Source organism: Terrapene carolina, unplaced genomic scaffold (assembly GCF_002925995.2).
Source record: "Terrapene carolina triunguis isolate 2854851 unplaced genomic scaffold, T_m_triunguis-2.0 Scaffold789, whole genome shotgun sequence".
Taxonomy (NCBI): domain Eukaryota; kingdom Metazoa; phylum Chordata; order Testudines; family Emydidae; genus Terrapene; species Terrapene triunguis.
Window position 1 is genome coordinate 2552227 of NW_020665140.1, and position 27178 is coordinate 2579404.

At 42.9% G+C, this 27178-nt stretch overlaps 1 protein-coding gene across 3 annotated transcripts in view; it reads right to left on the reverse strand.

Annotated features, from left to right (window-relative positions):
- The window catches only part of LOC112104984 (melanopsin-like), a 62924-nt gene that overhangs the window by 29695 nt on the left and 6051 nt on the right, over window positions 1-27178 (reverse strand). For all 3 annotated transcript variants that reach the window (XM_024197610.3, XM_024197611.3, XM_029913676.1), the window contains 6 exons: window positions 26369-26511; window positions 19640-19773; window positions 15727-15930; window positions 3994-4165; window positions 1701-1856; window positions 426-533 (listed from right to left, as the gene is read on the reverse strand). In XM_024197610.3, the coding sequence (XP_024053378.2) occupies window positions 426-533; window positions 1701-1856; window positions 3994-4165; window positions 15727-15930; window positions 19640-19773; window positions 26369-26502 (908 nt within the window). In that variant the 5' untranslated portion in view covers window positions 26503-26511. The remainder of the gene's footprint in view (window positions 1-425; window positions 534-1700; window positions 1857-3993; window positions 4166-15726; window positions 15931-19639; window positions 19774-26368; window positions 26512-27178) is intronic.

Here is a 27178-nt window from a genome sequence, read left to right on the forward strand (position 1 = left end):
GGCTATGGGTGAAGGGGGCACAGTGCAGGGGTTCGGGGCGCAGCAGGAGAATGTAGGGTTTGGAGTGAAGGGAACATAGTGTAGGGGTTAGAAGTGCAGGAGTGGGGCAGGGTTTGGAGCTCAGAAGGGCGGCAGGGCCATCTGTACATTACCTTGATATTGGTGCACATAACAAAATTCATCCCGCGCATGGATGGAAAAAATTAGGGAACACTGAGCAATTGCAATAACTTCTTTATCCTGTGGCCCACATTTTACAGCTATTGGGCCATATACACCACTGACAAAAGGGGACACAGATCTATTGATTTCAATGGCACTGTGCCCACTTACTCCTGCAGTGAAGTGCCCTCAGCAGAAGGGATTATTATGAATGTATACATTTGTATGTGTACTGACAGACAATTGTACTGTGTTTACTGTACCTGTATCTTGGGTGAATTATTGCATAGATGATAGGATTGTAGATTGCAGAAGCTTTGGCGATAACAGCTGGCACAGATTTAGAATATGGAGTTAGAGTGTTGCCATGGCTAAAATTAAACAAAAACAAAACATTTATTTAATGGATGTGTGTTAACTAAATTACCAAAACATACTACTCTTTCTTGATTGACTATGTGCTGTGATCATCTGACAATGAATAGCTTTGAAAAGTTAATTTGTTTCAGTGCATTCCTTGCTGAGACTAAGACCACCATGATTCGGTGCCATACTAGTTACATTTACTTGGAGAAGCTGAATAGCCATCAACCAATGACTTTTCTGTTTTTAAGAATGACAAGCACCCAGAACACACACAATCACTTATTTCTCTGTTGTTCTGCTAGTCAGAAGCAGGAGGAAAGATTATTAATGTGGAGAACAAGATAGATATGGAATGGTAATAACAAAAACCGATTCAGAATGAAAATCTCATATTGCCACCCCATAGTATCAATTTCATTCTGCACACCAAAGGGCATCAAGGAGACTGAAATTCCAGTGTCCAAAAAGAAAGGGAGGAGCGTGAAAAAGGGGAAGTGGGCTGAGATCAGCTTTAGCTATTTTTGCCTCAAACTCTCCCAGCTGCTAAGAGAAGTCTAATTTCCATTGATCATGTAACTCCTACTAATATCAGTGAAGTTGAATGTGCATCAACAGGGGATGAGGTCTCCCTACAGGGGAGAGCTGGGAAGGGGAGGAGGACATGAGCTCTGAATTTAAAAAGGTGCGGAATAAAGCCTCTTGACTCTCTCTCTCTACTAGTCACTGTCTTGAGGAGGGGAATTCTTGAGAGATCAGATATGAGGAGAGTGATCATCTGCTGAGATGCCTAGGATTACTCTGCATAAAATCAAAATACACACACACAAAAAGCAGCATGAAGGATGTGAAAACAAAAATCTGTGCTCAGGAAAAAAAAAAAGCACACAAAGTTTCATGTAAGAAATGAAATAGACACTAGCTAATCTTGTTCTCTTTTATCCAAAGGGCTATCCTGAGGAATGATATCTCACCTCTAATCTGGTGTCTATTTTAACTCCTTTTAAAAGGAAGATGAACTCCTTATGGGTGACAACACTGATTATAGTTAAATCTCATTTACAATCCAAGGAGGAGTCAGATTTATGTGAAATATCTCAGGGCAGCTTCAGGCTAGATCACTTGCTCCTCATTACTAACTTATCTTGACTAAGGGCCACCAGATTTCTACTTACCCCGCCCATGCAATCATGGTGACACAAGCATATGGAGACCAAGACAAGACAAACACAACGATGACCACAAAAGCAATTTTTGCCAGCTTCCATTCATTCTTCATGGAATGCGAGAGGTAGGATTTACGACCATAGGACCCTAGCTTCTGAACATCCCTGTGAGAAGAAGAAGAAGAAGGGAAGTCACCCAGTGTAAGAAAATGTTTGGTACAAGACGCACAATGCATTATTAGCAATAAATAAAATGGAGCACACACTTTATCTTTCTCTGCCCAAATATACTCAGTTATTTAATATCTTAAGGATAAAGATCTTACTCTGCTACACCCTGCAAAGGGGAGTAAACATGCAAAATGGCCTCAAAACAGTCAAGAGGAGTAAGCAGGAAGAGAGACACTGCCTCTGTGACATACTCACTCTTCGTCCTCAAGAACAGCCCAGATGGGGCTCTGCAGTTCTGAGGGATGGGGCTAACACAGCTGGGGAGTAGCATGGTCCTTTTGGAACCAGACAGATCTCCAGTAGCAAATGAACAGGAAATCCCACTCTTTGCCCTCTGCGACATTGCCAGAGGCACAAGGGGGTTACTCAATGATAGTTCATTTCCTTGAGGAGCCATGCTGCCAGGGTTGGGTGGGAGGCCAGACAGCAGAGCTGTCATCAGGGCTGATCTCATCTCTGAGGATTCCATGTATTATGCATGGATTCACTCCTCACAAGGGCAGCGCCCCTTGCTGCCTACACACTTCCACTGACTCCTCCCTGTCTCTTGAGGAGATGATGTCAAATGAACTCCACAGATTCCAACTCACTGAGCCAGGTATATTGGTATTGTATGCTGGCTACTTTGCAAAGCAAGAGCACTGGTGAACCTGGCACATAGGGGGCTATTTTACATTCCTGCAGGTTTATCCATGGGACAGTGGTATTTGAGCCAATGAGAGATGACATTCTTTTTGCTTAGAGATAATTTTTGGAGATCGTGGTTTAGCTGCAGATATTCTGAAGGAATCATTAATACAAGCCTGGAGAAATTCTCACAGCTATTGTGTGGGGATTCTTCAGATACCATCATCACCTTTTTATGCCAGCAAAATCAACTAATATCCTGCAATCTATAGTAAACTGGTCTGACAGGATTTAGCATAAAAACAAACAAATTTTAGTGAAGATTTACTTAAAAAGGAAGGCCACTATGCAAATCAGCACTGTGATGAGCTGCTTCCATAAAACGGTAATACACAAATAGATGCATTATGGAAGAAGCCTGCAGAAGACACTGTTAGCAAGTAGAATACATATTCAATTCTTGCAGCAGTTGTGCTGAATGCTCATATGTAGTGATATTGCTTAAAGGACCAAGTTACCATTCCTTGTTATCAAATTTGCAATTGCAGAGAGCATTCACAACCCCCCATTCAGAAAAGCACATAAGCAAGTGCTTAACTGTAAGCACCTATGCAAGTCCATCCCTATTCAGCAAAGCTTCTTAACCATGTGCTCAAGTCTCATTGTAGTCGATGGGGGTTAAACATGTGTTTAAAGTTAGGCATGTGATTAGTTACTTTGCTGAAACAGGGCAACAGGGCTTGATCCCATTCAGGTCAGTGGAAAGATTCTGACTGACTTCAACTGGATTTGGATTAGGCCCCGAATGAGTAATATGTACATATTGAGAGGCAAAACAATAGAGAGAGTTCCCTTTTTGATCTCTGATCAGGCCAAATTTTTAGTTCAAATATTTACAAGAAGAGGCTGAGTCATGTGCAAAACCATTTGTACCTGCCTGTATATTTGCATGAAATTTGGTCAAATGCATGCACAAATAGATATGTGTGCACCATGGCCCATCTCATCTCCCTGAGTTCAGCTGTAAAAGCTGTGATTTCTGGAATGTCTACAATAAATGAAACTCTTGAGGTATAAGGACTTAAGTCTGTGGAGTGCGCCAAAATCAGGTGATGGCCATTTTGCTGTATAACAGATTTATTCATTGTCTTACCCTCCCGGGGGCTTAGATGATGAACCCAAACACTGAAGAAAATGAAAAATAGCTGAATATGAGAAAATAGCATTTCTGCTTCTATTTATCTAACCCGACTGTCTATCTGGAGCATGTAAGCAGGGAGTTCTCTGTATTGTAATTCTGTAGGACATCAAAGGAGAATACAGATTCAGTGTAAGCAGCATCATTAATATATCTACTGCCCAGCTTGATTTTCAGCCAGGAGCTTTAAAGTATGCTTTACAGCAAGAAGACAAGAGATTTAACTACTCTTGCTACCCTGCTTACCTGCCAGTACTTCTTATGGCCAGAAACATGAATAAATAGCAATGGAATATTATAACCAGGGGAATGAAAAACACACAGCAACATAACATCATGGTGTAACTTCTGTTTGCTGGGGAATAGGTTACATAGTCCCATGTACAAGATATCATCAACCCTTCTGGCACATAGGAACCTAAGAAACATGAAAAGTAAATATATATATACACATATATACACATACATCGTTTGTACAATTACTGGTCAAGGTTTAAGAACTGGACAGTTAACAAGTAAATGGTAATACTATACATGTGACCCTCACTGGCCATCCTGTACTGCATAATTACTTAACTGCTGTATTGTACAAGCCAGTTCCAGAATACGGAGAGCACAGATACAAAGTTGGCGTGCATCTTGTCTCCCACCTAGTCTGAACTCATTAAAAAAACTGCATCATGCACAGATAATAAGAAAACTGCTAGAAATCTTTGAGGGGGTCAACAAGCATATAGACAAAGGGGATCCAGTGGATATACTGTACTTAGATTTTCAGAAAGCCTTTGACAAGGTCCTTCACCAAAGGTTCTTAAGCAAATTAAGCTGTCATGGTATAAGAGGGAAGGTCCTCTCATGGACTGGTAACTGGTTAAAAGATAGGAAACAAAGGATAGGAATAAATGGTCAGTTTTCAGAATGGAGAGCGGTAAAGCTTTGTTTCCCAGGGGACCAGTCCAATTCAACATATTCATAAATGATCTGGAAAACGGGGTAAATAGTGAGATGGCAAAATTTGCAGATGACACAAAACTACTCAAGATAGTTAAGTCTCAGGCAGACTGCAAAGAGCTAAAAAAGGATCTCACAAAACTGGGTGACTGAGCATCAAAATGGCAGATGAAATTCAGTGTTCATAAATGCAAAGTAATGCATACTGGAAAACATAATCCCCAACTGTACGTATAAAATAATGGGGTCTAAATTAGCTGTTACCACTCAAGAAAGATCTTGGAGTCATTGTGGATAGTTATCTGAAAACATCCACTCAATGTGCAGTCAAAAAATGAACAGAATGTTGGGAAATATTAAGAAAGGGATAGATAATAAGACAGGAAATATCATACTGCCTCTATATAAATCCATGGTATGCCCACATCTTGAATACTGCATGGAGATGTCATCGCCCCATCTCAAAAAAAGATATATTGGAATTGGAAAAGGTTCAGCAAAGGGGAACAAAACTGATTAAGGATATGGAACGGCTTCCATATGAGGAGAGATTAATAAGATGGGGACTTTTCAGCTTGGAAAAGAGATGACTAATGGGAGGGATACGATAGAGGTCTATAAAATCATGACTGGTGTGGAGAAAGTAAATAAGGAAGTGTTATTTACTCCTTCTCATAACACAAAAACTAGGGGTAACCAAATGAAATTAATAGGCAGCAGGTTTAAAACAAACAAAAGGAAGTATTTCTTCACACAACTCACAGTCAACCTGTGGAACTCTTTGCCAGAGGATGTTGTGAAGGCCAAGACTGTAACAGGGTTCAAAAAAGAACTAGATAAATTCATGGAGGATAGGTCCATCAATGGCTATTAGCCAGGATGGGCAGGGATGGTGTCCCTAGCCTCTGTTTGCCAGAAACTGGGAATGAGAGACAAGGAATGGATCACTTGATTACATGTTCATTCCCTCTGGGGAACCTGTCATTAGCCACTGCTGGAAGACAGGATACTGGGCTAGATGGACCTTTGATCTGACCCAGTATGGCCGTTCTTATGTTCTTAACTGTCAGTCTTCCATGAGCAACTTTTTAAAGTACTCCAAGTGGTACATGATGGCATTTTGAATACTGTCTAGGGGAGAGAATCTATCCAACTGCTCCCCCCACCTCTCAGTTACTTGCAAGAAGGTCATTTTCAGCAGACAGGTTTAAGAATCTTTAATAACAGCAGATGTGTTTTAAAGGCGCATCTGCTGAAACCACTGTAATTGAGGGTCTTTTGAGATTACTTTGGAGACGGTCTCTCATTTAAAGAAGGGAATCATAATGTTACCTGTGCAAATTTGATACAGGCTGAATCTTTGCGAAGTCTCATCCTAGAAGCTACTTCCCCTACCCCTACTTTATAAATTGATATGTCCTAAAAAGATGTGGGTTGGATGTGGATGGACAGCAGGAGATCCAGAGATTCTGCAAAGAGGTATTTGTGATGGATCTCAGCAACCACCCTCAGGGAAAGGCAGGGGGAAGGGGCTGTATGTGGGATAGGTGTGTGGTGGTTAAAACTGGACTCATTTTACACAAGACAGATGTCAAAACTAGTCCCAATAAAATGTTTAAACCCCCTCCGAAGCATTTCTAAAACCGCTTTCTTGCAACATCTGCATATAAAATGCCTGATGGTGTGGTGCACTAGAAGGCTTTTACTGGCACTAATTGAGGATTTTGGGCAACCTAAATTGCTCAGTGTGTGTGCTCCACTCCTGCTCCCTGCATCTGAAACATGCCTATGCTGAGAGTGAAGCAGGAGAGAATAGCACAAAGCTTGCTACAGCAGCGTTCTGCCAGCTGAGGATTTCCTTGTGCTGGGGGAATCCTCTGAAGCTGGCATGAAATGGCTGCAATTGTACTTTGCACCACTGAAATGGTAAATATCTGCCCCAGGATATTGCATTAATTCTGGGTTTATGTACGTGTGTATTAGAGCAGGAGGAGCAGTGACTGCTGTAGTTAAGACTGCATAAGCATTTCCTAACCATTCCCTTCCAGTCACTCAGAACTTTCACCTTAGTTCAGTGGAAGGCCTGAGCTCTGCATAGGCAGACTCTTACACCCACATGGAGTTCTGCTGAGGTCTATGGGACTCCGTACAGGCGCAGGCATGTGCCCATACAGATTCCTTGGCACAGTCAGGGGCTTAGGCCCTGATCTTGCAAGCTGACTAGTGGAGTCAGAACCTTATGCTCCAGCTTAGCCTCACTAAGGGTATGTCTATACTGCTAATGTATGTGTGCTTGTAGTATGGTAACACTTGTGTGCTATCTTTAATCTAGCTGGTGCAGGTAACAGATGTGGCAGCATGAGGTTCAGCACAGGCTAGCAACCAAGGGAAGCTGGGTATGTACTCTAGTTGTTAGCTCCTTGCCACCATGTCAACACTGCTCTTTTTACCTATACTAGCTAGATTGAAGCTAGTGTGTGCACCTGAGCTGCAATCACACCGTCAACTGCTGTGAATACATACCCTGAACAGTGGGGTGCCTGGGGTGGCAAGCTGTGCGGGGCGGCCTGCCGGTCGCTGTGAGGGTGGCAGTCAGGGAGCCTTCGACGGCATGCCTGCGGGAGGTCCGCCGGTCCTGCGGTTTCGGCGGCAATTCGGCGGTGGGTACGCCAAAGGCGCGGGACCAGCGGACCTCCCGCAGGCGTGCTGCTGAAAGCCGCCTGACTTCCGTGCTTGGGGCGGCAAAATACATAGAGCCGCCCCTGCTGAACAGGGTAATGTGCAGGCTCATGGATCAGCCTGTAGGATTGGGCCTTAGATTTTAAACACTTTAGGATACAGCCTAAGCAGGGACCGCTGTGTCTTATAGAGTGTGACACACACTGTCATTGCTTAACAAATAAGAAACAATCCTAACGGGCTATGCAGTAAAACCCCACTACTCCACCTAACTCCTTTTCTTAATTATGAGCTGTAAATATAAGACACACAGTGCTGAATATCAAAAGCAGAGCTGTGGTGATTAGAGAGCGAGTGCAAGCTTTGGAATGGATATATGCAGAGATGCTAATTAGAAGAAAAAAATCAATGAAGGCAAAGGAAAATAGCTTGAAGATGCTCAATATAATTTTTCTTCACTGCATGTTAAATGAGATTTCTTCATTGTCTGACCCTTTTAGCATCAGAAAATCCTCTACACTCGATGAAAGTAATTCAATTAGCATTTGCATGCTAGCTAACTTATTATGCTAACAGAATTTAGAGTATTCTCACCATCAGGGTAAAACTGTACTGTTTTTGCTTTCCAGAGACAAGACAAGGGAAACTCAACATATTAATTAAGCGTTGTTGTTTTTTTTGTTCTCACTGCCTGGCTTTCACTACCAACAACAAAAAAGAAAAATATCACTCATTACCCACTTCTATTTCTTCACTCAGGAAAGCTGAACAACAGTGGATGATGTCAGCTGCACTCTTTTAAAAAGTTTTTAGAGAAAGATCACTAGCATATCAGTGTATTCCTCCCTGTGCAGGGAGCAATGATATATTGATATAATGCACTTCTAACAAAGGCACAGTCACTGCTGTGAAGGAAGTGCGAGACGCCTGTAATATTTTATGAATATTAAGTGTGTGTTTGATTTTTATTGTATTGTATGCTATATGATTTCAAGGAGGTAATTCAGGCATCAGCTCACATGCATGTAAACAGGAAAGTGGTCAAACACTTCTGACAGACACCCATTTACCAATATATATCTTAAAAGGCCATGCAGAGAACCAATTGCTTTGAAGTCTATCCTTGACTCCTGTTGTCAGACGTCACCGGTGTGGTGCTCTGCTCTGTTCAATGTTGATAACAGTCGGCTGCGTGCGTGTGTTCCCTCTGTGTGCTGCCTGACAACAACTCCCACCTAGTGGGCACATAAACCAGTTTAAACAGGGTCAAGAGACACAGGGAAACAAGGGGCAAGTCTACACTACAAAATTAAGTCTACCTAAATTACGTTGACATACAGCCACTGCAGTAATTGAATCAGTTTTACACATTCACGCTACGTCCTTGTGTCCACAGTGCACATCCTCACCAGGAATGTTTGCACCGATTTAACTACCAGGGTGGGGCATTAGGGATGGTTTCTGAAAGGCAATCACAGTCGACATAAGCAATGCAGCATCTATACTGATACTGCGGCAACCTAACTACGGGTCTGGGTACACTTGCAGCTGTACAGCGCTGTGAGTTAAACCCGCCTTTGTACAGCTGAGCAGGGAAAGCGCTGCAGTCTGTCCACACTGACAGCTGCCAGCACACTGGCGTGGCCACATTTGCAGCTGCATTGGGAGCGGTGCATTATGGGCAGCTATCCCAGCGTTCATGTGGCTGCAACGTGCTTTTCAAAAGGGGTGGGGTGGGGTGGAGTGGAGTGTGACAGGGAGTGTGGGGGGAGAGAGAGGGGGTTTTGGGGTGCTGAGAGTGTGTCAGCACGCTGCCTTGCAAGTTCCGATCCCCCTGCTTCTCATTCACTCACTCAAATCAAACAGCAAAATGTTTGCTTTTTCACTCTGGTACAGAGCTTTGAAACGGCACTTCTGCATTCCTGGAGCCGATCACAACAATGAGAAGAGTGGCCACTTGATAAGGGGATTATCACAGCGCAGCAAGTTAACTCCTCGTTCACACTGACACCCGGGAGTTGTAGTCACTACGCTGCATCTCTTATTCCTCTCGGGGAGGTGGAGTACCTGCAGCGCTGTAGCCAGGGAGACACAGCGCTGTACGTGCCTTGCCAGTGTGGTCGGGGAGTGAAGTACAGCGCTGTGGGCGGCTTTATTGAGCTGTAACTCGCAAGTGTAGCCAAGGCCTTAGTTGACTTAAGCGCTACACCTCTTGGCGAGGTCGAATTATTAAATCGGTGTAATGGGTAAGTTACATCGGTGGGAGCTACATTTTAGTGTAGAAACGTACAGAGATGGGTTGACATAAGGCAGCGCATGTCAATCTAACTCTGTAGTGTAGACCAAGCCAAAGGATGTTGGGGATGGATAAAGGAATGCAGTCGCTAGAGGAGGGACACACACCCTGCCCCCCGCAGGGAAGCAGACTGAACCCCAGTACCAGATGTGGGGGAGTATAGACAAGTTAGGCCTACCAAAGCACTATGCCCCAATAGCAACTATGTGAGCGAAACCAGACAATCACTATACTCTTGGATGAACTCTCAAGACAAAACACCACATCACCTGTGGGTGAACTCTTCTCACAAAGCGATCACTCTGTATCTGACCTATCAGTCCTCGTCCTCAAAGGAAACCTGCACAACACTTTCCAAAGATGAGCCTGGGAGCTTAAATTCATAATTTTGTTAGACACTAAAAATCACAGATTGAATAGACACATTGGATTTATGGCTTATTACAACAATCTAAAACCCATTATCAGTAATCATCCCCAGATGCTTCCCCCCCATTTCTTTTCTCCCTATTACCAGCGAGGTGTTAACGGGTCACTTTATCTTGAAAGGTCCCATGAAATATGTATTAACTACTTATGCTGAACCATCTGTTCCATCTTATATTTAGCTGTGACTTTCTGATTAAGTTTCCCAGACCTGAAGAACAACTCCCTGTAAATTCAAAAGCTTGTCTCTTTCTCACCAACAAAAGTTGGTCAATAAAAGATATTACCTCACCCACCTTGTCTTTCTCGTATCCTTTGACAAACACAACTACAACAACATTGCATACATAAGCTTTAGGTAATGCAGTTATGCACGTAGACAGGTTTTTAAATTTAAAAATGCTTCACTCTTGTTATGCTTTGTTCTTACTGTTGAACTTAAACTATGTTTTGGAAAAACTGTTTTATGTTGTCATGGGGTCCCCTCACTAGTAGAGTGTCTCCTCCTGGCTACTCTGGGGATTAGCTCCTTCCAGGTCCAACAGCTCCTTCTGTCACTCGTGCATGCACCCTGCTGCCCAGTGCAACTCAGGGTCATCTCTCATCATGGCTTGGCGCTCCCAGGCATTTCACTACAGTGCGTCCCTTATGGGGTTTTAAAGTCTGATCACATGACTATCCCAGAGAGTCTTCTGCTCCCCTGCCCAGTCTGTGCCACTTCCCCCAGTGGCTGGTAGGGGAACCCAAGCCCACCCACTAACCCAGGTTCCAGACCAGGGACTATGTTTAGCCAACCGTGTTCTGCTTTCTCCCAGACCCTGTTGCTCTTTCCCTAGACTCCTTCCTACATCTTCTAACTCTCCTCTCTCTGAGCCAACCCGCCCACACTCCCTCCTCCAATGGATTAACTGCAGACTACTTAGCTCTGTAACACCCAAACACACCTTTCTTCTTTCACAGGGAAACTGCAGACAACTTCCCCTGCAGTTCTTTTCTGCTGCCAGCTTCCTGGCTTTATATCAGCCCTGCATGTTCCTTCTCAGCTGGGCTCCATCATCAATCAGCCTCTCAAACCATAATTCTCCCTCAGGTGCAGCCTATCAGGTAAATTAACCTAATTTACCCTGCTCTGCCTTGTGTGGGGGTGAATATCCCATTCCATATGTCACTGTGTTCCCACACTGATCACAACTCCTGACGGGAAGACTTGTAGGGCTCAAACCATTCGTGGCTGCTAAGGAATCACTGTTGGTGCACAAGGTGCACCAGTCTGAGAGGGGGAAATTGTGCAACTTCACCTTGAGAAGCAAAGACACAGGCTTGTAACCCAAAGGGGGTGGGCTCAGAAAAACTAAGCAGCTTGAAAGGTCAGGGCCGCCCAGAGGGGGGGGCAAGTGAGGCAATTTGCCCCAGGCCCCCACGAGAGTTTTTCGGGGCCCCTGGAGCAGGGTCCTTCACTCGCTCCAGGGCCCCTGGAAAACTCTTGTGGGGCCCGGGCCCCAGGAGCTTCTGCTCCGGGTCTTCGGCGGCAATTCAGCAGCAGGGGGGTCCTTCCGCTCTGGGACCCGCCACCGAAGTGCCCTGAAAACCCGCGTCGGGGGGGTCCTTCTGCCCTGGGACCCGCCGCCAAAGCGCTGGGTCTTCGGCGGCAATTCGGCGGCGGGGGCCTCCCGCCGCCGAAGACCTCAGGCCCCCTGAATCCTCTGGGTGGCCCTGTCAAAGGTGCAGATAGCCCTGGACTATGACAACCGTGTTTTGGGAAATCAGCAGATGTGGCAACTGCAAGGCTGATCTGGTTTATTTTCTTCTACTGATGGCACATAATTGTTTTAACTCATATATTAGGAATTAGAGATGGAAAAGAACTATCAGGTCACACTGCAATTACCCTGTCAGTGCAGGATTGTTCTACTTGCTTTGCCCAGTTGAATTTTACAGAACTCAGGTGACGGAGCTTTCATTGCAAGAAAATTCCACATTAATATATATGGAGATATACCTATCTCATAGAATGGATTTTTTGCCCCAAATCCCTAGGTGGCCCCCTCAAGGATTGAGCTCACAACCCTGGGTTTAGCAGGCCAATGCTCAAACCACTGAGCTATCCCTCCCACATCTTAACAGATCACATTGCTAAGGTTTTACTTCCTGACAACTGGGCATCAGTGTAAATTTCAATGCAAAACCTCTTAGTGTAAATGGGACTCAGACCCAATTTTTATTGTTGTTGTGGTGGCACTTATGATTAAAGACTTTGCAAAATTTTACCGCAGGCAAACGAGTGAATAAAATTTGCAAGCCTGATTAAAGGCAATAATTTTGTGTGATATTTTATTGACATATCCAAGGCTTTCAATTAAGCAGATCATTACTTACTATTACAAGAATTAATTGCCCCAGATATCAATGCTAAAGCCTCATTCCGAGTTAAATCCTACACAGTATACTCAGCTGTAAAGCTATTGATTACAGGCAGATGTCTTTTGCAGCTCAATTTAAAGCCCAACTGCAGGAAAAATGCCATATTCTATGTTCACACTAATTCAGTTTTAGATACTGGTAACAGAAGTGTTGTAAGACAGCAATGATGACACAAAAATGTGGTTATTGGGATATCTAATGTTAACCTAATTGGTTATCTTTTAAAATAAAGCTAGCTAATAAACAAATCAATACAGAAAACTAGAACAGCGAAACAAGGCATGGAATTATGTTATCTTAATATTAAATCAAAAAGGCTATTGTCAGTTGTTATATTGCTGCTTCAGTTGCAGTGAAAGGAATAACATGAGTTTAAATCAGGCTTCATAAGATTCTGATGAAGGGGATGAGAAGGCTGAAATGTTTCTGCCTTTGTAGTAAATGAATAGTTAGGATAATATTAGGTCTGTTCCAAAAATGGAAAGCATTTTCAGTGAAAAATTAAGAAAACAAAATAAAATATGGGTTTGTTTGTTTAAAAATGTGGCAGGTTTTAATTTTTCATTGAAATCAAACAAAAAATTCATTTTCATTCAAAATCAAACATCTGAATTTGATTGAAACAGAAATGATTCGCCCCTCCCCCTTCCCATGTTTGGTTCTACACTAGAAAAGGGGACAAGAGAGAGGGAAAGGGAGAAAACCCACAAAATCCAGATTACTTTTTGTTTTGACCAAAAAAAAGGTCAATTCTAAAAATACAAAAACATTTTCAAGCAGAAAGTGGCATGCTTGTCTCAGTTCCTGAAAGAAAACATGAGTAAATAGATTTCATTATAATTTGTGATGAGATTATACACTCTTGTTAAGTATGAAGAGGTTTTTCTGCTTATTCAAACCCTAAATGCACTAATTCAAAATATTCAAGAGTTGTTCTACTCTGAAAAGCATCTGAACACAATGTCATGGTCTCTCAATAATTTCCATAATAAAGCTGCTCTGCCTATAAGTAAAAATCCATTCCCGCCACACCCACAACTACAAGCCCTGCAAACTCAGCCTCATTTTTATCTTTTTTATGCAACAACCACATCAATAAATGTCCTGCTGGCTAAATTATACCCTTTGTTACATCTGTGCATCCCCACTGCACAGGTTTAACCAAATGGGATTTAACAAAACAGGTCTGTGAATGATGCACAATAATAAGCAGAAATCCAGCTCATCCATCTGTTTTGACACTACATGGGCTAACCAGGCTCAAAAGCAGTAAGATTCTATTTCTATCACTAACTACAGTAGATATGACTGAATAAACACAAGGAGCCAGATCCTCAACAAGTGTATATCACATATTAGCCCCACTAGTTTATGTCAACTGAAGATCTGACCCAAGGAATATTTCTGTTGAGTAAGAAGGTATAATTTTTACTAGGTCATTTCTAGGGACAGGTAGGTATGCGGTGTGAGTGTGTGCGTGCATGTGTCTGGAGAAGTTTTAGTAGCAGACAGTAAGAGAAGGTTGTGGCAAGTAGTGGAGAAAGGGAAGGAAGGGACAGCGGGAAGAGAAAGGAGGGAGAGATCATTTGGAAAAGTGAATGAAGGAAAAGTTGGGGATAGGAAGAAAGCAGGCCTTTAAAAAAGGAAAGAGAAAGGAAACTAAAAGCACAGGAAGCTAAAATTATTTATGATCAAAGTTTAATTCCAAATTAAATAAGTGGAAGCAAGCAAATAGTGATGGATTTTAGATGCAAATCTAAATTTTCAGCTTGGAAAAGAGGGGACTAAAGAGAGGATATGGTAGAGGTCTATAAAATCATGAATGGCATGGAGAAATGAATAAGGAAGTGTTATTTACGCCTTCACATAACACAAGAATCAGGGATCACCCACTGAAATTAATAGGCATCAGGTTTACAACTAACAGAAGGAAATAAATTCTGCACACAATGCACAGTCAACCTGTGGAACTTGTTGCCAGGGGATGTTGTGAAGGGCAAAACTATAATGGGGATCAAAAAAGAATTTGATAAGTTCATGGAGGATAGGTTGATCAATGGCTATTAGCCAAGATGCTCTGGGTGTCCCTAGCCTCTGACAGCCAGAAGCTGGGAGTGGACAATAGGGGTCAATATTTGCCAGTTTGGTCATTCCCTCATTAACAAAGACAAGAAGGTAGGGGGAATTTAAGGTCCTGATCCAAACACCATTAAAGTCAATAGACAGAGTCCTCCTATCTTCAGTGGACTTTGAAGAAGAACTCAAAAAGACTTTAAATATTATATTATTATTTTTTATGTAATCTCTGTTCAGGCTGAAATGGAGATGACAATTTTTTCTCATTGAATAGGAAGACATACTATTTTTCAATATTATCTTTCAAAGCTACACCTCTACCCCGATATAACGCTGTCCTCGGGAGCCAAAATTTTTTATTGTGTTATAGGTGAAACCGCGTTATATTGAACTTGCTTTGATCCGCCAGAGCTCGCAGCTCCGCACCCCCGGAGCACTGCTTTACCGCGTTATATCCGAATTCGTGTTATATCGGGTCGCGTTATATCGGGATAGAGGTGTACTTGTTTTAAAAGTGGGAACACTAATATTTTACTCCTCCTGAGATAGTCACTTCAATTTATTTATATAAGGCCAGTACAGAAGGAAGAAAAATATTAGGGGTTATTGTCAGCCTTGCCTCAACGTGTCCTCCCTTTTTGCACACACAATTTTGCATGTGCAAATAACCGAGGTTGCTATTGATTTAATGTAGATAGCCAACTACCAGGCTGCATCTTCACCTCAGATATCTACATGCCATTAGTCACTCTTGCCTTTATTTTCAAGCTCAGAAGGAAAGGCAGGCTTTTGATAATCTGTCCCTTTATCTCTTGACATAAAAGATGACGGAGAAAGTAAGAGTGTGCTGACAACTACTGCTGAAGAGAGAAGGTACCTACCCTTCCTGACTTGAGAAGTACTGATACATGCCTATTATGCCATTGGGGGATTTGTTTTGCTTGAGCATACCTGGAAAAAAAAAGAACACCTGCACTGCTGTAGACACAGATATACTATACTATAGCAATCCCCCAGGCATTAGCCATATATACACTCAACAATAATGCCTATGGGCCGTTTTACACATCTGCAACAAAGCAAAAGCGCCATAATGTACAAACACACGCACAAAAGAGTAAACAACGTACTCCACCCAAGAAGCGGAGCCACGCTCCATCCCAGCGAGTAGAGCCAGACAATAACAATGATCTGCGATGTGTGTTTCTTGGAAGTCCACCGCATGGATTGCAGAGGCTTAGTGATCACAAGGTATCGATCAATGGAAATAGCTAATAAAGTCATCATTGAGGTTATTCCAAAGAGCGCCCCGCAAAAAGCATACAGGTCACAACCTAAACAGAAAAGTGGAACGTAAGATTTTTAGTTTTCTAAACAAATGTAGAACTCTCTCTTACAGCCTGATGCAATAAACTTCCCATTTGTGATCATGCTGTTCTTGACTCAAGACACTTCTCTCATCATAGGAATTTATACAGCCTTCCTGCATTAGTAGTTTATTTTTGTTTAATAGGGCAAATACAAAATTAATATAAAAGTAAGCAGGAAAAATGTCCGACCCTCTACTGAATGCTATGACTGAGAATCATTTGTCAATGGAAAACTGCCTCAACAAAAATCCAATACAATTAAAGTTACATTTTCCTGGAATGCTGCCCAATATAATGACCTTAACTATGCTGAAACAGACATTTGTCTCCTAGAGACAAAAGGATACACCAAAAAATGAACATCGTTTTATGCAATGTTGTTGTAGCCGTGTTGATCCCAGGATATTAGAGACACAAGATGGGTGAGGTTATATCTTTTATTGGACCAACTTCTATTGGTGAGAGAGAGAAGCTTTTGAGCTACACAGAGCTCTTCTTCAGGTCTGGGAAACTTTACTCAGAGGCTAAATCTACACTGCAATTAAAAACCCATGGCTGGCCCGAGCCAGTTGATTCAGGCTCACAGGACGTGAGAATCAGGGCTGTTTAAATGTGGTGTAGATTTTTGGATTCAGGCTACACCCCAAGCTTCGGCATCCTTCCACCTTGCAAGGTCGTAGAGACCGGTCTCCAGCCTGAGCTTCTACACTGCAATTCAACAGCCCTTCAGCCTGAGACTCGCGAGCCCCAGTCAGCTGGCACAGGCCAGCTGCGGGTTTTTAATTGCACTGTAGACATACCCAGAGTGTCACTGCTAAATACTAAAGACTAGGTGGAACAGATTGTTTAGCATAAGTAGTTAACGCCTATTTCAAGGGACCATTCAAGGTGAAGTGGCCAGTTAACACCTCTCCAGTCCAGGGGGAAAGGGCCACCCAAATACCCTGAGAGAACCTACTTCAATACAGAAATAAAACCCCTCCGACTGCCACCCCACACTGGAACCCATGAGGGATATCAACAACAATTAAAACCCATACTCAATGAGGACCACATCGTGAAAGAAATCAGGATGAACCCCCTCTTCAAACAACCCTCCAACCTCTCCAAGCTCACCGTCAGACACAAGCTCCCTATAGACCAGGACACACCAACTTATAGTGGCACCAGACCTTGCCAGAACAAAAGATGCAAAACCTATAGACCAGTGGTAGGCAACCTCCGGCCCATCAGGATAATCTGATTGCAGGCCACGAGACATTTTGCTGACATTGACCTTCTGCCGGCATGGCCCCCCGCAGCTCCCATTGGCCACGGTTCACTTTTCCCGGCCAATAGGAAATGCGGGAAGCGGCGGCCAGCACGTTCCTGCGGCCCGCATCTCCCATTGGCCGGGAACGCAAACCGCTGACAGTGGGAGCTGTGGGGGGCCGCGCCTGCGGATGGTCAACATCAGCAAAATGTCTCGTGGCCCGCAATCAGATTACCCTCATGGGCCATATGCAGGCCGCAGGTTGCCCACTACTGCTATCGACTTATCTCCACTGCTATGATGATCAACACTCCTCACAACAAACCTTTCAAGATCCATGGGTCCAACACATGCCTATCACAACATGTGGTTGGCCTCATCCAATGTATTAAATGCCCCAGTAACAACTATGTGGATGAAATGAGAATCACTATGCTCATCAATGAATTCACATAGGAAAATGATAAAAGACAAAAAACGCTGTATCACCTTTCACTTTTCACAAAATGATTGCTCTGTATCTGACTTCACAGGCCTCAAAGGAAAAAGGGACACCTTCAGAAGGAGAGCCTGGGAGCTTAAATTTGTAACTCTGCTAGACACTAACCATCATGGACTGAACACAGACACTGGATTTATGGCTCATTTCAACAATCTGTAACCCACTTAATCCCACGCAGTGGTGCTGGAACTCTTAATAGTGGGCCCTGTCCTCCCCCCACCCCCGAGCTGGGACGTGTCTCCAGGAGAGGGGAACCCAGACAGTGGTAAGGGGGTTGAAGATGGGGCCACAGCTGGGGGCAGGAGTGGGAGCAGGGCCAGGAGCGGAGCCCCAGGCCAGCAACCGGGACCCGGGCAGCAACTGGGAGCCCCGGGCAGGAGCCTGCGTAAAACCTGGGGTGCTGCAGCACCTCTAGTTCCCAAGCCTATGATCCCACATCCCCCAACCCAGAGACTCTTTCCCCAACCCCTTCCCCGTATGACTGGAGAGGGGTTAATGGGCACGTCACCTTTAATGTTCCCTTGAAATCTGTGTTAAATACTCATGCTAACAATTCATTCCATCTTGCATTTCGCTGTGACAAACTAGTACCTTTCCCAGACCTAAAGAAGAGCTCTGTGTAACTTGAAAGCTCATCTCTCTCACCAACAGCAGTGGTCTAATAAAACTTCACCCACATTGTGTATCTGTGTTTTATATGAATTAAAAATGCAGAGGTGCTTTTGACTCCATGCCAATTTAAAAGCCTATATGGAAAACACAGCCACTGGTCTTATGAAATATGGTACAAAATGTTATTTTAAGTTACAGTTTTCACTTTGAGGCAGAATGATTTTTCCTTTGTATATTCTGCTAATAGACAAAGACAGACAGAGTTGCAATTTGAATAATTTGACCTGGAAATCAGTGTCAAATAGTCGTTTCTTAGGATTTTCTGTGACACCGTGTCATCACACATGATGGTACACTAGAGAAACATGAAGGTATGCTAGAGACAGCACATAGTTCAAAATGACACAATTGACACCAAAAGTAATCATGTCAATGTCAGGAGCATGGAGTTAATGGACCAAATCCTTCTTGCCTCACTCATGCAGACTGTCCCATTTATGATCATGGGATGACTTGTGTAAGCACGGCAGGCAGGATTTGTACCGATATCTAAATAGCGAAGTGGGAGAGACAAACAATATTGTGAGCCCAGTGAATAAATCTCTTCTGCTGGTACTAAATAGGTTGTTTCAGGACCTGATTCACCACTGTGCTACTCCAGTTTTATGCTGATTTATTTCTATTGCTACCAATGGAGTTATGCCAGCCTAAAAGCACAACTAATGTAATTGTGAATCAGGCCTTTAATCAGAGCTTGCAATATTTTCAAAGGAGCTACAGTTTAGACCTCTAGTTTCCTTGTTTTGGGGAAGAGAGAAGCAGCTGAGGCCATCATTTGGCTCTCTTATTCTATGATTCTTTTTACTGAATGAATGCTCCCAGGGGCCTCGCACTGGGTACCAGGTATACATTTCTAAACAAATACATACATAATTCACTGTCAATCAAGAAAAAGAAAAAAACTCTATATATGGCTTAACAAAACTATTCTACCTATTAATCATTCTACCCATCATCAAGCACGGTAACTGGCCTTACATGCTAAGTGGTCATGTGATCACTATGGTGTTGCTCTTGAAGCCAGAGGTTTGATTCCTTTCATTCAAAGAACTGGAAGGGGAAGGAACCAAACCTATGAGACACAAGAGGGTCGGGATTCAGTGACTTTGTGCCAGTCCTGTTGGTTGATGATGTCAAGACTCTGGCTTGTGCCACAAGAGTCTTGATGCTGCTGCCTCCATGCCACATGCTGATGGCTAAGATAGGTTCCCATACAAAGGGAGCTATGAAGTAGTATTGAAAAGTACCTATTTCTCCAAGTATCCACTCTTTGTGCAAACTGTTGATAAAGCAAATGGGGGCCTGTGAAGCAGACATCAGGAAGTCACTCACAGCCAAATTCATTATAAAGTAGTTTGGCGGTGTCCTCAGCTTCTTGTTGCTTAAAAATAATGCAATAAATAAAATAAATAAATACAAGCCAGACAGTTATGTTTGTTTTTACTGTTTACTTACTCAAAGAATCTGACACTTTCTAGGTTATAATTTTATGCTTCATTCATCAATCCATTACCACAGTTATGGATGTCAGGATTTTGGAACAATGACTAGGGGAAGAGGAAAGGATCTATTTTCCAACATTTTATCAATAAATGTAGAACTATATTGAATATACTCAGACTTACCAAACTCCATTTTAACAGAGTAGGAGAGAACTCTAAATTTCCCTGAGAAACATGTTTTTGCTCCGTAGAGCCAGATCCTGACGTGCTGAGCACGCTCAGTTGCCATTGACAGCAGTAAGTGTTGAGAGTGCTCACCATTTCACAGGGTCAGACCCTAATGGAGAGTACAGTGTCAAAGGCTGTACGTGGGCAATCACTGCATTTTTAATACTGCTGTGCTGGTTCAGTCAGTCTCTGTATTAGCAGGACCGAACTCACTTTTTTTCAAAGTGATTTTTGATAACCTGAGCATCAAAGAAGACACACAAGACCAAATGACATTTTATTCATTTGGAGTCTTACATTATAGAGCTGTTTATAAGAAGCAAAACTATAGACTACATACTTATAATTAAAACAGTCACTGGTGTGTAAAGAGACAAAGTACCACATGATACAATTACATATTTTCATTTCTTCCAACTAGCACTGTAGTATTTATAACATTTGCCTTACTTGTATGCCAAATTTCTGCCTGGGAGAATTGTTATATCTCAGTTATAAATCCTTGAAGATATACATGCAAAATGGAAATTCTGAGACAATTTTAACTGCTTCAATGCCACCTAATATAACAGGTACATGGGGCAAAATACACACTCAGCACTGCTCTGTGTACCTACCATAATGATCACAGATGGGTTAATATTGCAATAGAATATCTTTATGATGGTCTTCAACAAAGAAGCTGAAGCAATTTATAACTACAGTAGCTCCTTGTGGCTACCATTATATCTGACCCCTCCATTGTAAAGAAGTTCGTATACAATGCTGATTCTACTCTCTCTTGGCTTCTAAAATCATTGAACTGGAAAGTGACTGTAAAAGTGGCACTATGGAGCTTTCATCTCAATGATTTTCTGTGTAGTTTCTCATTTGCAAATTCATTTAAATTCAAGGCATATGCCAAAAGTGGCACTCAGCTTCCCTAAAGCAGCGACTTGTATAGAAAAGCCTGACCAAGGTGTGACCTACATTTTCTGCCTACTATAAATACTGTTGTCTCATCTCTCTCTCTCCACTCAATCTTTGTTGAAAATTTTAGCTGTGCCAAATGGATCCACCCTTCAGTTATCAGAAGGTACTTCATAGAAGCCATATACTAATTGTTCACCTTAGCTGGATACAAGCATCAAGTCTGCAATAATTGGCTGTGCTGTTTTCACGCACTGTCATGCTCTGGACCAAAGACTGACTTCTGAGACAGACCTTAAGCTATGATCTCCCGAGGGGTGGCATGTGATTCTGTACTGTAAAGCCTACAAATGCCATTCTATATTAAAGTTGGAGTCTGACGGGCTCAAGGGACTGGTAAAGAGATATGGAACCTTTCACTTCTGCATTAGGTCACTGGGTTGAATTTATTCCTGTTGGTAAGACCAAAAGTCGTCATCAATTGACTCCTGGTCAGTGGGCTACATAAAAATTAGTGGTTTTAGCTCATGCAGAAAACAGCACTATTACTGGGACCCTGGATGGCAATCTGAGTACACTGAAAAGGCATGGAGACTAACTACCACATGCTCTCAATCCTATGGGCGATCCACCCAGAACAGGATTGAAGTTCACTGTGGAGAGATGCTGTAGCCCACGAAAGCTTATGCTCAAATAAATTTGTTAGTCTCTAAGGTGCCACAAGTACTCCTGTTCTTTTTGCGGATACAGACTAACACGGCTGCTACTCTGAAAGCGCTCACTACTGCGATTTCTATTGTATCAATCATGTGGACAAATAGAAGGCTTCTGTTTCTAGTATTTGAATTCAGCCCCTTTCACAAGATTAAGAATATATAATATAAAAAGGGTGACATCACATGTCTATCAGATATAAGGAGTATGCAGTATTATTTTTTTATTTTTGTTCTCAGAATCCATCTGCAATAATTCTTAGTATTTCAGGATTACATCCACAGGATGCACACACACATATACATACATATATATATATATATACACACACACACATATATATATATATATATATATATATATATATATATATATATATATAAAAACAGCCAATCCTGACTGTGCATACTATTAGAAGGGATGTAATAAGATACACTTCAAGAAAAAGTCACAGCTGAATCGCAGTCTACATGTTAATTTTTTGGTCTTGAACAAGTTTAAAAAGCAACCCCTAAAACTCCATTGACATTTTTCCAATAGGATGCCATCCTTGGTATGTCTTTAGTAAAGCAAGAGAACCTATTTCAGCCAGTCCATCAGCAGCCTTGTATGTTTCCAGTGAAGCTCAAGAATGTTCACGGATTGGAATTAGTAGCTGGAAAGTCCTTTTCTGACACTAGAAAGCTAAAATGTGAAAGCAGAATATGCTAATGCAGGGGTCAGCAACCTCTGGCACGCGTCTCGCCAGGGTAAGCACCCTGGCGGGCCGGGCCAGTTTATTTACCTGCCGCGTCCGCAGGTTCGGCTAATCGCGGCTCCCTCTGGCGGCAGTTCACCGCTCCAGGCCAATGGGGGTGGCAGGAAGCTGTGGCCAGCACATCCCTCAGCCTGCGCCACTTCCCGCAGCCCCCATTGGCCTGGAGCGGCGAACCGTGGCCAGTGGGAGTCGCGATCGGCCGAACCTGTGGACGTGGCAGGTGCTTACCCTGGCGAGTCGCGTGCCAGAAGTTGCCGACCCCTGTCCTAATGCTAAGTACGCTGTTACCAATGATGGGAAATCAAAGATGATGGCACCGAAGGTTTCAGAATGGAAAAATTTACAGTCACTTTCATTTTGTCATGACCAGGAAGAATCATGGTCCAGACTGATAATAAAAACTTCTTAGCTGTAAGAAAAAACAGTGACCTAACATGGGATTAAACAAAAATAGAAAACAAATTTAATGTTCAAAAAGTCTCTCAAGTGGTCTGTGAAAAACTTAACATTATTCATTCTAGCTATGCACCCTTCAGTGCTCGGATCTCGGGGTGATGGGTTTTATTCATAGATTCACAGACTCTAGGACTGGAAGGGATTTCGAGAGGTCATCGAGTCCAGTCCCCTGCCCTCATGACAGGACCAAATACTGTCTAGACCATCCCTGATAGACATTTATCTAACCTACTCTTAAATATCTCCAGAGATGGAGATTCCACAACCTCCCTAAGCAGTCTATTCCAGTGTTTAACCACCCTGACAGTTAGGAACTTTTTCCTAATGTCCAACCTAAACCTCCTTTGCTGCAGTTTAAGCCCATTGCTTCTTGTTCTAACCTTAGAGGCTAAGATGAACAAGTTTTCTCCCACCTCCTCAGGACACCCTTTTAGATACCTGAAAACTGCTATCATGTCCCCTCTCAGTCTTCTCTTTTCCAAACTAAACAAACCCAATTCTTTCAGCCTTCCTTCATAGGTCATGTTCTCTAGACCTTTAATCATTCTTGTTCCTCTTCTCTGGACCCTCTCCAATTTCTCCACATCTTTCTTGAAATGCGGTGCCCAGAACTGGACACAATACTCCAGCTGAGGCCTAACCAGCACAGAATAGAGCAGAAGAATGACTTCTCGTGTCTTGCTCACAACACACCTGTTAATGCATCCCAGAATCACATTTGCTTTTTTTGCAACAGCATCACACTGTTGACTCATATTTAGCTTGTGGTCCACTATAACCCCTAGATCCCTTTCTGCCGTACTCCTTCCTAGACAGTCTCTTCCCATTCTGTATGTGTGAAACTGATTGTTCCTTCCTAAGTGGAGCACTTTGCATTTGTCTTTATTAAACTTCATCCTGTTTACCTCAGACCAGTTCTCTAATTTGTCCAGATCATTTTGAATTTTGACCCTATCCTCCAAAGCAGTTGCAATCCCTCCCAGTTTGGTATCATCTGCAAACTTAATAAGCGTACTTTCTATGCCAATATCTAAGTAATTAATTAGTTCAGTATAAGTAATTAATTAATATAGGTTTCCTCCAACACCTTTAGATGGTAAACCCTTCAAGTCAGCGCTTGCCTGTTTTCTGTTTGTATAGTACCTGGTTTTTGATGACTACCAAAAAGATAAATACTTATCGTCAATTTAATTTAATTTTCTTTTTAAAAATGGAAGTAAAAACTGAGAAATAAATCATTCCTGAGTAATAATGTTAATCTTTGTATGGTTCCAACTAGGTTTTGAAATTCACAACTTGCTGCAGTGAATAGATTGTAGGGGGGCACAGTTCAGACCTTTGCTGTTGCGATTGTTTGCTGGAGATAGTGTTCTCCAGGTCTGATTGAACAGGACAGCAGAACTATGCTGATGACGCACAGGTGGCTTTATTATGGAAACTGGAAAAAAAAAAACATTTTAAATGAAAGCTTGGATTTTGCAGAACACTGCAGAATGCAGCAAAATGTGTGAAATTGCTAGAACTGCAGCTTTCACAAAACCAAAACTTTCTTCTGTTCCTGACGTTAAACACTGCCATGTTAAAAAAGCTATTTTTCAAAGAAAAATTTGCATGATCTATTTTACTTATAACATATCTAATGAGCATATTCAGAAGTGACTTTCCAAGAGTATATAGTAATATTATCTAACCAACATTTTTTTCGAACTCACTGGCTGATGGAGCACTATTAACAGGCCAAGTCTCAAAGTTGAGCCATTTTTAAATTTTTGTATGAAGGGCAAAATAGTAAGTGTTGCAATAATAGTTTGCTGTGGGAAAAGTGTATCAACATCAGTCTGGCTGGCATAATTCAGACAGCCAGGGCTGGATTTACACCTTACGTGCCCCTAGGAACAGCATCTTTAGTGCCCTCCCTGCCTACAGCTGACCCTGCACCAATATGAACGTGAAACATATTGTGTATTGTATCAAATTCGTGCCAGCCGCAATATACTGGCCCCTTTCCTCCCCGCAGCAGCCCCTCAAAGCAGCACAGCCCGCTCCTAGCCCCCTGCTCCGCTGGTGGAGCAGTCTCAGGGCAGCGGGAGCAGCCAGGGCACAGCCTTCCCGGGAAGGCACGAGAACCTCTGCTACGCACGGCATTCCCAGCCCGAGCCAGGGTGCAGCCCACCCACCCTAGGCAAGGTGGGGACTGTACCTCTCCCAATAGTGAGCAGTCCCTGGGTGTCTTCCGTCCCTCCCACAGCCCAGCGTGGCAGCCACGCTCCGGTTCTGCCCGTGCAAGTGAATGGGGTGCCAGCCATGCCCCTCCCTGTCCTTCCCAGGCACAGGGCAGAGTCAGCGGGGCAGCTGAGATTGGGAAGTGGCTGGGATGCTCCGAGCACCTGCAGCAGCCACCCCTCCCAGCCATGGTTCACAGTGCCCCCATGCGGGCTGACTCAGATGCTCACCCTGCTCCAGCCCCACATGCTAGGCGGCCACCAACCTGTGCCAGGAGACCACTTTTAACTTTTAGGCATCCCTACTGTGCCTAATTGGAAATCCGGCCCTGCAGACAGCTGGCCCAGATTCACCCCTCTGCTGCTGTGAGCAAAAGAGATGATGAAGCCCTCAGATCTTGGATGGGAAGGTATAAAAACTGCGAGTGCTGGCTCCACACCATGCTCTGCTTGTCTCTCCTGATGGTATGAAAACTTTCTCATAGGTTTCAGGCTCTTGGCATGGGACAGGATGACCACTTCCCTGTGCCATTGTTCTCCACTAAACCAGCCCTCCCAGACGGGTGTGAAAAAACACCCCCGAGTGACATACGTTTTGCCGGCCTAAACACTGATGTGCACATCGCTATGTCAGTGGGAGATGCTCTCCTGCTGACATAGTTACTGCTGCTTGTTGAGCTGGTTTTATTATGTCGACAGGAGAGCTCTCCCTGCTTTACATTGTCATGAGCCATCAACGTATAAATACAGACAGGAATCCTACTGTCTGCCTGCAGGCATGGAGAGCATTGATGGCATAGCCTCATTTCGTGTACCAGGGTGCTTCCTGGATCCAACTCCTCCCCACCCCCCGCACCTTTGGGTGACTGTTTGAGGAAATCTTGACAGTATCTTTTACATATTCTTGGGTGGTAGAGGGTGAAGGGAGTCAGGGAGAGCAAGAGAGAGAATATAATGGTGCAATTAATCATTTCTTCAAATCTGTAATTTTAGTCCATCATGAAACAAGTCCCATGTGTTTTTCTCATAGTTTTGAATTACTCAAAGGAAAAAGAAATTTACAGTGATGCTCCTAGTGATGATATGCACATGGCCATTTCTGCATCTTACATCATCAACAAATATGTGCAGAGAGGAAACTGATTCAGACTATTCTCCCTCACACATAACACACACACACACGCTACTGTACAAGCTCAAGTCATGGGGCTTGCTAAATCAACTATGTCTGGAACTGAATTTCTATACCTGTAAAATGCATAGAGAACTAAAAGGTTTCCTATAACTCCAATAGATCCAATTATAAGAACACAGGTTCCAGTAATGTAAAGGATATGATCAGGAACTTCTGCTTTTGTCACAGTGTGGTGACGAGTTCCCATATCCAGGATCTGGAAAGAAAAGCAAAGGAAAAATAAAACTTACCACAGTCAATGCTTTTAATCAAGGGGACAATTAGTCTATACACTGTATCTCCTTAAACACATGCTACAAATTAAAGCCAGATTCTTACATACCATTGAGATACTTTTGTAGGGCTGTGTAGAAAATTTGGCCTTCCCATTGACAATGCTATATTTGTACTATGCGTAAACAGAGCACTTCATTCTCCAAGCCTCTCTATCCAGCACCTTTCACAACAGCATACACAAATGTAAGGAAAAAATGAACTACTGGATGATGTGAAAGATTGCAAGAACAGTCTCACATTTAGGATAAGAAGCTGGCGCTAAATATATCTAGATACTTACTTTTTTGCTGGGGAACATGTGGATAAAGCTAAAGAATATGGAGTTTAAGGAGAATTCCTAATAAAACCCTCTTTTATTTATATTATTTAATATTTATGTCAAGTGCCATGATGCTTGCAAATCACTACCTATCTGGATGGCAAGCTGAGGCCTCTACTTGTCTGTGAAGCTTTGTAACCTCATCCTCTCAACCCACCCCCCCATCCTCTTTGTTTTGTCTCCTGACTGCAGATTGCAAGTGTTTTGAGTGAGGGACTGTCTTTTTTATGCCTGTACAGTGCCTAGCACAATGGGATCATGGTCTTTG